Raw genomic sequence first — 10,490 nt, 5'->3', positions numbered from 1 at the left:
TCAGTTTCGTTCTGTCAGTGGCTGTGGTTTGCAGAAGTAATAATGAGCTGATGTCAGTGAACTCTCCTTCAGAAGGAACGCTAGGTGGTGCTCATAGAATAGTAATAGAGGCTATTCAAGAGCTTCACACTAAGGAGGCTCTCTCTGTTCATGATCTGAGATCTCATTTTCTTGAGAGTGTGCCTGGATACCCAATCTGCAGTGTCTGTGTCATACATTTTACAGATGGATATATTTACAGATGTGTATACATTTTCATTGTAGGCTATATGATTTTTTTTAGACAATGCATATTGCTATTGGAAAGAGTTGACCCCATACACCTTGTATATTTTAACATGTGTTTGCCAAACACAATCAATGATGACGTTGGCTGGGCTGGTTTCAAAATGAGGAGAGAAGGATTAGATACAACTTGATCTGAGAGAACCTGTTTTGAATATGCAATGTCAGGCGGCAGGCCGTTAAAACGCCTTGTCCATAAGGGATCTTTAAAATTCCCAAAGACTCTGAAAGTCAGAGGAGAGTCAGTTGGAGAGAATGTCTCTTGACTGCAGTATCGAGCCATCACGCCGCTAATGAGCCTCTCTATTCTTTCTCTAGTGGAACAAAGGAAGTGTGAGACTTGTCAGCCTGGAGGACAGACAGACAGGCAGACAGACAGACAGCTGCACAGCCCCGTTACTGTAATTAGATAAAAACAATTTACAGGCTCCATCTTCACTAGACTTTAATTGCTCTAACAGCTGGGAAATCACCAGATAATTTCTTCTCCCCAGGCAAACAGTAGAAAACAGCGTGCCTATTAATCTGCCTACAAATAGTGTAGTCTTGCCTGTAGCCCATCGGCAGGATACATTACAGAAGTGGAGGCTGATGGAGGTAGAGTTCGGAGGACGGGGTCATTGTAATGCATGGAATGGAATAAGCAATGTGTTTGATTCAAGATTCAAGATTCAAAGTGTTTATTATCATATGCACAGTAGAAAACATGTTTCCCTGTACAACGAAATTCTTGCTTTGCTGTCCGCAGAATGCCAACCAATGTAAAATATACAATACTAAAGAATATACAATATATACTAAACAAAATGTACAAGACAGCAAAATTTAAGGCATAAAATAAAATAGCAGCAATAATAATAATAAAACAGTGCAAATGTAGCAATGCAATTATGCATGTGCAAACTGGAAAATTCAGTTATTTGAGGTAGTAAAGTTATATTAATCTCCTATGGGTTGTTTAGGAGCCTGATGGCAGTGGGAAAGAAGGAGTTCTTCAGTCTGTTGGTCCTGCATTTAACACTTCTGTACCTCCGGCCTGAGGGTAGAAGTGTGAACAGTCCGTGCTGGGGGTGGGTGGGGTCCTTGAGGATGGAGGCGGCTCTCCTGTGGACTCTTGATACCATTCCTAATTCCATTCCATGCATTACAATAAGATACCTCCACGAGCCTTCCCTGCACTACTGCCTTCGGAAAGTATTTAGACCCCTTCACTTTTTCCACATTTTGTTGTGTTATAGACTCAATTTAAAATGGATTAAATTAAAAGAATTTGCCATCAATCCACACACAATACCCCAGAATGACAAAGCGAAAACAGGTTTTTAGAAATTTCTGTAAATTTATTAAAATTGAAATACAGAAATACCTCATGTACAGACCCTAAAAGCTAAAATGCAAAAATGTCATCAACAAATCACTCAATAAGTTGAATTGAGTCCATCTTAATGCAAGGATAATAGTTCATGTAATTTTGGAATTAATATCTTTGTTTTATAGGGTCTCTGATTTGCATAGGAATCTATTACACACTGTGTGGATCAGGTTGTCATTACAAACTGAGCAAATGGAGAGGAACAAAACTATTAACTATTATCCTTGCATTAAGATGGACTCAATTCAACTTATTGAGTGATTTGTTGATGACATTTTTTGCATTTTAGCTAATTGTAAGAGTGTCATAGCAAAGGGTCTGAATACTTATGTACATGAGTTATTTCTGTATTTCAATTTTAATAAATTTACTGAAATTTCTAAAAACCTGTTTTCGCTTTGTCATTCTGGGTTATTGTGTGTGGATTGATGGCAAATTCTTTCAATTGAATCCATTTTAAATTGAGTCTATAACACAACAAAATGTGGAAAAAGTGAAGGGGGCTGAATATTTTCTGAAGGCACTGTATTTGAATTAGGTTTATGGATGGATGAGGAGATGTCAATAGCAACAACGCAGATTTTCTCCTCCAGCTGACATGTGAAAGGCAATTCTCTCTAGACCAATTAAGGAGGAAACTGATTTCTCATAAGATTGAGAAACAAGAAGGAGCAAGGTGTTGCCCGTATAATAATTAAATAAGCCTTCATTTGAATAAGGAAAAGCAATTTCCCCAGTGACAAACCTGTCAATCACTCTGCCTTGGTGTGATAACAATTAAATTCAGTTTAATGCATGTTTGTGTGTATTGTAGGCCGGTGTGTGTGTGTGTGTGTGTGTGTGTGTGTGTGTGTGTGTGTGTGTGTGTGTGCGTGTTTGCACGTATGTGTTTGTGTGTTTGTGTGTTTTATGTTTTATGTTGCAGTATATATTATGAATATTGAATGACAGTGAGCTGTTTGCTCCTGCTGGAAAACAGTTATGTCCTCTGGTGTAATCTGATGATGTTGGACTGTGCCACTGTAGATTTCATTTATTTGAGATGTGCCTGGTCGGATGCTGAACCATGATGGAATAGTTGAAGCGGGGGCTCCCCCTGGAGTAGTTGTGCAAATGGTATCGTCTGAGGTGGCTTGGTTTTCTGTAGATGAGATGGGGAAAAAATAGACGGTCGGCAAAGTTGACAGGACTTGAGCATCACTACTCGCGCGAAGCCGTGTCCCGTTCGTCATCATGACAATGTACAAAGGCAGACGCCGCAATCAAAGATGTGAGTATAAACGCCGCTCATGTTTGATTATCAATAGACATTAGAATCGTTTTGGAATCAATCGACTAAATTAATTAGACGCTGTTTCCAAAATGTACTGTAGGCTTTCTATGCGTGCAATTAGCCTAGACAAACCACTTATAGCCTATTTGTTTTTCCTTGAATGATAGCTATGTGTTCTGATGGACTACCTTTTCTTTATTAGCCTAAGGCAGATAGTCGTTCCTGCCACTATTCGTTTTTTTAATTAACTGCGTCTGAGTCTTCATTGATCAAAAGAAACAACACTATCCCTACTTTTTAATAAGAAAAAAATATTCTCTAACACAGTCAACAACTTTCGATTTCCAGAGATATGTGGTTTTGATATGTGTGTCCTACATCACAACGGCTGAAGTGCTTTTATTTGATAGTCATTTAGAGCCTTACAGTTAATCAGTACAGTATTGTTGAGAGGAAGGTAAGTAAGGTGATGATGAGGATGAGGATGAGGTGGAGTAGGAGGATGATGATGATGATGATGATGATGATGATGATGATGATGATGATGTTGATAATAATGATAATACACCTAATGAGCAAAAATGGCACAAATCAACATGAATAGGCAAAGCGTACAGTGGCTGAGGAAGCTCCTTCACTGGATCATGTATCACCTGTCTTGGTAGCCATCCAAACTCCAGAACAACAAACTCATGAATGAGAGATCAAAGTTCCACAACAGATGTGTGGCTTCTTCAGGCGGGAGGGCAGGCAGGCAGGCGGGCGGGCAGGCAGGCAGGCAGGCAGGCGGGCAGGCAGGCGGGCGGGCGGGCGGGCGGGCGGGCGGGCGGTCGCGGCAGATGCCAGAACAGTAGCTCAGAATAACAAGTGCGGTAAGGGAGTAGTGATGGACATCCTCAAGGGGATGGACTGTTGCAGAACATTGCACTTGCCAGGCGCCCGGTTACATCATGCAGAGTGTGGGCCAGATATGAAAAGGAGGAAAATGTATAAAAGTTCAGACATGTATAAAAGAGCAACAATCACCTCAGGCTATTCTAATGTTCTTGTTCTGGTTTCGAAGACAACAAAGGCAAGACAGCAAGTACACACAACAACAGTAGCAGACTTGCTACCATAGACTGTGTACCGATTGTTTTTGCTTTTGAAATAACACAATGGCTTTGTAAATTGTTGTTATAGTATATAAAAACATAAAACTCTAAAGTGCAGCTTCTAGCTGTAACATCAGATGCCACATTTACGGCAGTGATAAGCCTTATATGTTTTTGGAAAAACAAAATGCGCAATTTCGAAAGAAGAGATAAGAGAAGATTAAGCATTACACCCTGATCCCTCAACGTAACACGTTCTTATAAGAATACTATCCTCTTGGGAAATCTGCAGTTCAGATCAGTGAGAGAACATTGAGAGAGAAGCTGAAAGAGTTGTGTTGGCCTTCCTGTCATAATATCCCCTCAGAGAGCGGAGTGTCTGAGCTGACAGGTAGAGATGCGTCTCCCTTGAGTGATCCAGAGGTCATCTCCCAAAGACAGACACAGCGTCTGCATCATCATCAGCCTGTCACTCTCCCCCTGCTTGAGGAAACAGACTCAGGAGGAACCATTCATGCCCTTGAACAAAGATGAGATAAGAGATTTAGTCTAGTGACAGTCATCTATCAAAGATTTTTCAGGGCTTAAGACCACAAAAAATATGCATATCATGTCATGATATTGGTTTTTGGCTCACCAAATTTCATATTCGCATACTGTAGACACACAGAAACTCTTTCACCAACATTTTGTTCATTCACACAAGCACACTCAGACATAAGGACACATCCAAATAGACACACAAATTATTCAACACTCTCCCAATTGCATACTGTTTCCTGAGATGGTTGCATAGACTTTGAGAGCCCCTGGTAGCAGTTTAGAGTTCCTCAAACACAGACTGTTCTTTCATCAAACACCCTGTGGATGTCTGCTGTGTGAGAATGGAATTTTTTAAGAGGGTTCACTAATGCACAAAGGCTGCCATGGCTTTGACACAGAGGTACATCATTATTTAGAGGCCTTTTGTAACCCTCTCACAAAGCTTGACTCGACTAGTACTTTATGTGTGGGCATCTCTTCATCATCTGTGCCCTGTACTGACTGACAAAATGACAAAAAGACCTCAAGGACAGGCTGAGAGTCCAGTTAATCCCTTCCGGCAGTCCAGTTGATGAAATCCTTGTAAGTTTGTCAATAAAGTTTACTTTGATAAATGACAGCTATAACCAATACAAGTAGATGGAAATCCTGTATGCTAAGAAGATTATCTGCTTATGTCGCGAATAAATTACAAACAATCTGTATCTATTACAGTTGACTATGAACATCGTCATGTCATGGCTTTTAGCAGATGGATTTAGTTTTCTTTGCCAGGTAATGTATAGGGTGTTAGCAGGTGGAGAGGTCTGAGGTGGAGCCCAGGTGTGGCCTAAAGGAGATGGGTCTTTAATCCCTGGCAGAATCAGTGGTGGTACACGTTCATGTGCTTTTCTAACTCTTATCTCTCTCTTTCTCTACTTGCGCATTTAGTTTTTGCTCTTATTTTTTGATTTATTTGTAAAGCACAGAAAGTTCACTTGCGAGGATCCTGCTTTTTCATGTTGTTATGCCCACGTAATTGTATAAATGCTAAAGTTCTCTCAGAATAATTTCACCCTGACGCATACCACAATGTCTTAAGTGTTTATCGCTTAGCAACACACCACATACAGTATGTCTCCTTTCTTACACACACACACACACACACACACGCACGCACACACGCACGCGCACACACACACACACACACACACAGACTTGTATGTGATTAAAATAATGACAGTAATTAATCACAGAACGGTATGTTCCTGACTGGATGGCACCGTACTCATTTAGAGTGCGGCTCTTTCATTAGTGACCTCAGCAGGGGCTGCAGTGCTTGCTTTATAATAATTTTCAATGTCTCTTAGGAAAGCACTGTGCAAGGTTTGTGACAGACATGCTATATTGTTTCATCCATGAAGAGTTCTTTGTTTCATTCATACTGTAGGTTGTTGTCAATTTCTTTCATTGTTATGATTATAATTATTAATTATTATAATTATTATTATTATTATTGTTATTAACCAGTGTGTTCAATTTGCAGACCATGATTTTATCATCTACTTGTACCATCCATAGCAGAGTAGTGTATAACTAGAACAGCACCAACCCAACGGTAGTCATTTTGTAGAGCCCATCCTGCCCACTTGGCAGCGTGAGTTTTTAAGCCGTGACTCATCCCTTAGACAGGGCTCTTGTGTGTGTGTGTGTGTGTGTGTGTGTGTGTGTGTGTGTGTGTGTGTGTGTGTGTGTGTGTGTGTGTGTGTGAGTGCGTGCGTGCCAATGATCTATATAGATCAGTGGTGCATGCACAGCTGTGTGTGTGTGGTCTGGTGACCTTGAAAGCACTCCAGGTTGATTGGGCCGAGATTGAGCAAAGGTTGACAGTCAGATGAGCTAAAACAATGACACCATCTCATACATTTACATTTACATTTTAGACATTTAGCTGACACCTTTATCCAAAATGACTTACAACAAATACATTTGTCAATAAGTAAAAAAGTAAGAAAAAATAACTGAATCATCTATAGTAAGTGAATCATCTATACATCAGTCATCATAAGAAAAACAAATCTATGCTAGGACCGTGGGCCATAGGCAGTCACAATGCTAGAAGAAGGAAGAATTACTATTTTTATTTTTTATTTAAAAAAATAAAATAAATAATAATACGATATATGGTGCTCTTGGCAGGAAGAAAGAGTTGTCACTCAGGATGGGAAATGATAGGGTATGTATGCGTCAGTGCCGTTGGGATGCAGTTACATTTGACAGCGATATAGAGTTTTTGTATAACCCCCTCCGGACTATAGAACAGAGAGAATGCAAAATAATGGGTCTTTAAAAAAAAAAAAACTTAGTAAATGGTTTGCTGTTGGAACTCGGAATCCGCTTACTCTGACAGGGATTGTACGTCAAAGGATTGTGCTCAGTGCCACAGTAGACACCCTTCCACAGAAAAGTAGGATTGCTTTGCATAGAAATGTCAGCAATTTGCCAGTGAATGAGGTTACTCAGACAAAAGAACGAAAGACAGCATGAAACCTCTGTGCAAGCCTCCGGTGGGATCTATCAGTGTCTGACATCATACAGTACTGTAGCTACGGGAGACAGGCCTGTGTGAGATAACTCACCTCTGGTCCCACCTCCTCTGGTCTCACCTCCTCTGGTCTCACCTCAGACTAGTGTTTCATCTCCTCAAATGGAAATGTTCTAATTAGTGTCATATCCAATTACGCGGTGCCAGCTGACGGTGTCAACTTTAATTGCGTCAGTGTGTGCCTGTGTGTGTGTGTGTGTGTGTGTGTGTGTGTGTGTGTGTCTGTGTGTGTGTGTGTGCACGTTTGCACACTTGCATGTGTGTCTGTATGTGTGTCATACAGAGTCAAAAAAACTATGTGAGAGCTTTAGTGATTTCAGGAGGAGAATGAGGATGAAGAGGAAAGAGATCGACATGGTGTGTGTTTGTGTGTGTGTGTGTGTGTGTGCATGTGCACGTCTGCGCACGTGTGGGTGTGAAGAGGGTATCGGGGATGGGGGGGTGTGTGGATAGTGTACCGTGTCACATCCTCACATTATGCGTGTGTGTGTGTGTTTTTCTTTGTCTCAGTGTACCTGAATGTCTGCTTGTATGTCTATACTGTATGCAATATTGAAGTTATAATGTCTGTTACAGACATCAACATGGCCGGAGAGCCCAAACCCTACAGGCCTAAGGTGGCCTCCAAGCGGCCCCTCTCCTCTCTCTACAGGTGGGGCACATGTTGATCCTAATCAGACTACCTTTCCTTGTCATATTTCTGGATGACTATACTACATATTTGACAACATGTCAATATGTTAATTTCTGTCTGTCTTCACAGTGGCTATGAGTTTGACTATGACTACTACAGAGACGATTTCTACAGTAGGTATGTAAATCAGCACCACAGTCAAGAAAAGACAATATTGAAATATATTTACAGTCATGAATACAGAACGAAAATATGTCTATCGAAAAAGTAGCGTAATGTTCTCAGTCTTTCTTTGTCCCTTGCCCTGTCCCTCTCTTTCTCACACACGCACTTTCTCTTTGTCCTTCCTCTCACTGTCCCTATCTGCCCCTCTGCATCACCGAGTTAATTATAAAACACAGTTTTACAGAGAATAAAGTTTAGGGAATAGCTCCATTTTGGACTGAGGGAAAAATAAATCACATCATTAAAAGCATAATGAATGTCATATTTGTGAGGTTTTATTTCCCTCCACTGAGCTGGCTAATGGTGCTTTTATCTGCCGACATGCAGAGAGAATGTCAGGTAGTTCCCTGGATGGTCATTGACTCAGACGAGGCAGAGCGTGCGTCTTCATTTTGACATTTTCATCGGTTTGTTTACTTCAGTTTTCAGAGAACTGTTCTCCTCAGCTGCCTTCCTGGAAAGTCAATCTTTCAGTTTTGAGAACTGAGAATTGCTATTACGCTATTATTTTTGCTATTACGCTATTATTATTGATATTAATCTCAGAATTGCTATTACGATGCTGCTAGTACGATTCTACAATGTGATATTAACTGGGAACAAATAGAGTGACTATGCTAGTTTGTTATGCAATTTTAATTTCTTTTGCCTGGTGGTACTTCATCTACTCAAGTACTGTGTGATTTTAAAAAAAGAAAATTAGTGAAATAATTGAATACAAGTATCGTCTTTGCTTATTCTGAATTAATTACATGTGTCGTAGCTAAACCCTGTAGGATACCATTGTGCTCCGCTTTGTGTGCTTCCTGAGATTTTTGCCCCCCTCCCCTTCCCCCAGACTGTTTGAATACCACGGGCGCGTCGTGCCCCCGACTCGAGCAGTGATTCCCATCAAGCGCTCCCGTGTAGTTGCCCCGTCTACACGCAGAGTGAAATCCTCCTTCCCTGTCAGGACCTGCTCCTCCTCTTCCTCCTCCTCTTCTTCCTCTTCTAGGCCTCTAACCACTGGTTCCTCTGTGGCGGCCCCTAAGCGTATGTCTCTCTCTTTTCCATTTCCTGCCATGCCTGCATCCCCCTCTATCCTACCCCCCCCCCCCCCCCCCCGCGCCCCCATCCTCCCCCGCTGTCTTCCTCGTCCCTTCAGCCCAGCCTTGAACGTCTGTCCTTGTCCTGTTTATCACCCTCTGATCACAGTCATTATTGGGATTCTTATCACCTCCCCCTACATCACGTTGTACGATATTATACTCTATCTCGATGACCATAGCCATGACCCTGTGACCTCACCCATCGCCATCGCCTGGTGTCAGTTCAGAGGCTGAGATAGTCCACCAATGTGAGCGCAGTCATTCTAAAAAAAATGCATCTGCGGCACATTTGAAAAACGACATAATTTGTTCCGTTATATTTCCTCGTGTGTTCCGCAGTGAAATCAGACCAACTCGTAACGATCAAACGGGAGCTGTCACAGATCAAGACTCGAATCGACTCCCTGCTGGGGCGGCTGGAGAAGATTGAGAAGCAGCATCGCTCAGAGGCGGGTAAGAGAGGGCGGCTTAGGAGGACAACCTGTCAGCGTGCTGGGATGGATGGACGGGGGGAGGGGGGTAGGGGGGTAGGGGGGAGGGGGGAGGGGGGGAGAAAGCACGGGCAGGGTGTTCCACTGAACAAAACACACTGTGACTAGTGTTCATGGTGGAACGGGTGAATCTGTGCCTCCTGATAGACCTGGCTGACTGCTCAGGGAGAAGAGAGAGATTTCTACAGGAGTGGTTAGTCACCAATTACAGCCCGCTGAAATTAGCCGTATCCTGTTGAATTCAAGTATATCCCTCTGACGTTGAAGTTGTCCTTTGTGTCTTCTTTCTGTCCTCTCTCTCTTTCACACACACACACACACACACACACACACACACACACACACACACACACACACACACACACACACACACACACACACACACGCACGCACACACACATTCCCTCTCTCTCTCTCAGAAGTCCAGAGGAAACAAGAGGAGGTGTACGAGTCTCTTCATCATGACACAGCAGAACACTCTGGGGAGGACGAGGGGGAGGGGCCTGTGGAGGTGGAGGCCGGGGAGATGACAGATGGAGGCGAGGATGACTACGACGATGAAGGCCTCAACAATATGGTGAACGTGCCAATCGTTTCATTGTCAAGGCTGAATGGGGTCATAGGGTGCTCTGCTCTCCTAATGATTTCTTGTGAGGAAATGTCAGGAGATGGAGCGACTGCAGATCAGTCATTGGTGGGTGGGTCGGTCTGTCTGGTTGACATCTGGTCAGGTTCAAGGGCAGCGTTCTCAGGTTGAACGCCTCTGAGAGCAAGCCATACCCAGTTTAAGTGTACGACCGCTTGGGGGGGGGGAAAAATGTGTGATGGAACCGCATCACTGCTTATTATATTTTTCTTGTTTTTCCAGATTGAGAATCACATATCGGACATAGACAACTGA

General features: G+C 42.5%; 1 protein-coding gene across 1 annotated transcript in view; it reads left to right on the top strand.

The window, feature by feature from the left end:
• ralyl (RALY RNA binding protein like) overlaps positions 1-10,490 on the top strand; it is a gene marked incomplete at both ends in the record, with an annotated part of 13,034 nt that extends 2,544 nt beyond the window's left edge. Inside the window, 6 exons of the mRNA XM_083690622.1 lie at positions 7,728-7,803; positions 7,915-7,962; positions 8,849-9,042; positions 9,438-9,551; positions 10,009-10,166; positions 10,458-10,490. Coding sequence (XP_083546748.1) covers positions 7,728-7,803; positions 7,915-7,962; positions 8,849-9,042; positions 9,438-9,551; positions 10,009-10,166; positions 10,458-10,490 — 623 coding nt within the window. The remainder of the gene's footprint in view (positions 1-7,727; positions 7,804-7,914; positions 7,963-8,848; positions 9,043-9,437; positions 9,552-10,008; positions 10,167-10,457) is intronic.

The sequence above is a fragment of the Argentina silus genome, assembly GCF_951799395.1.
Source record: "Argentina silus genome assembly, chromosome: 18".
In the NCBI taxonomy this organism is placed as follows: domain Eukaryota; kingdom Metazoa; phylum Chordata; class Actinopteri; order Argentiniformes; family Argentinidae; genus Argentina; species Argentina silus.
The sequence above is the reverse complement of the archived record's forward strand: the minus strand, read 5'-3'. Positions and strand labels throughout refer to the sequence as shown.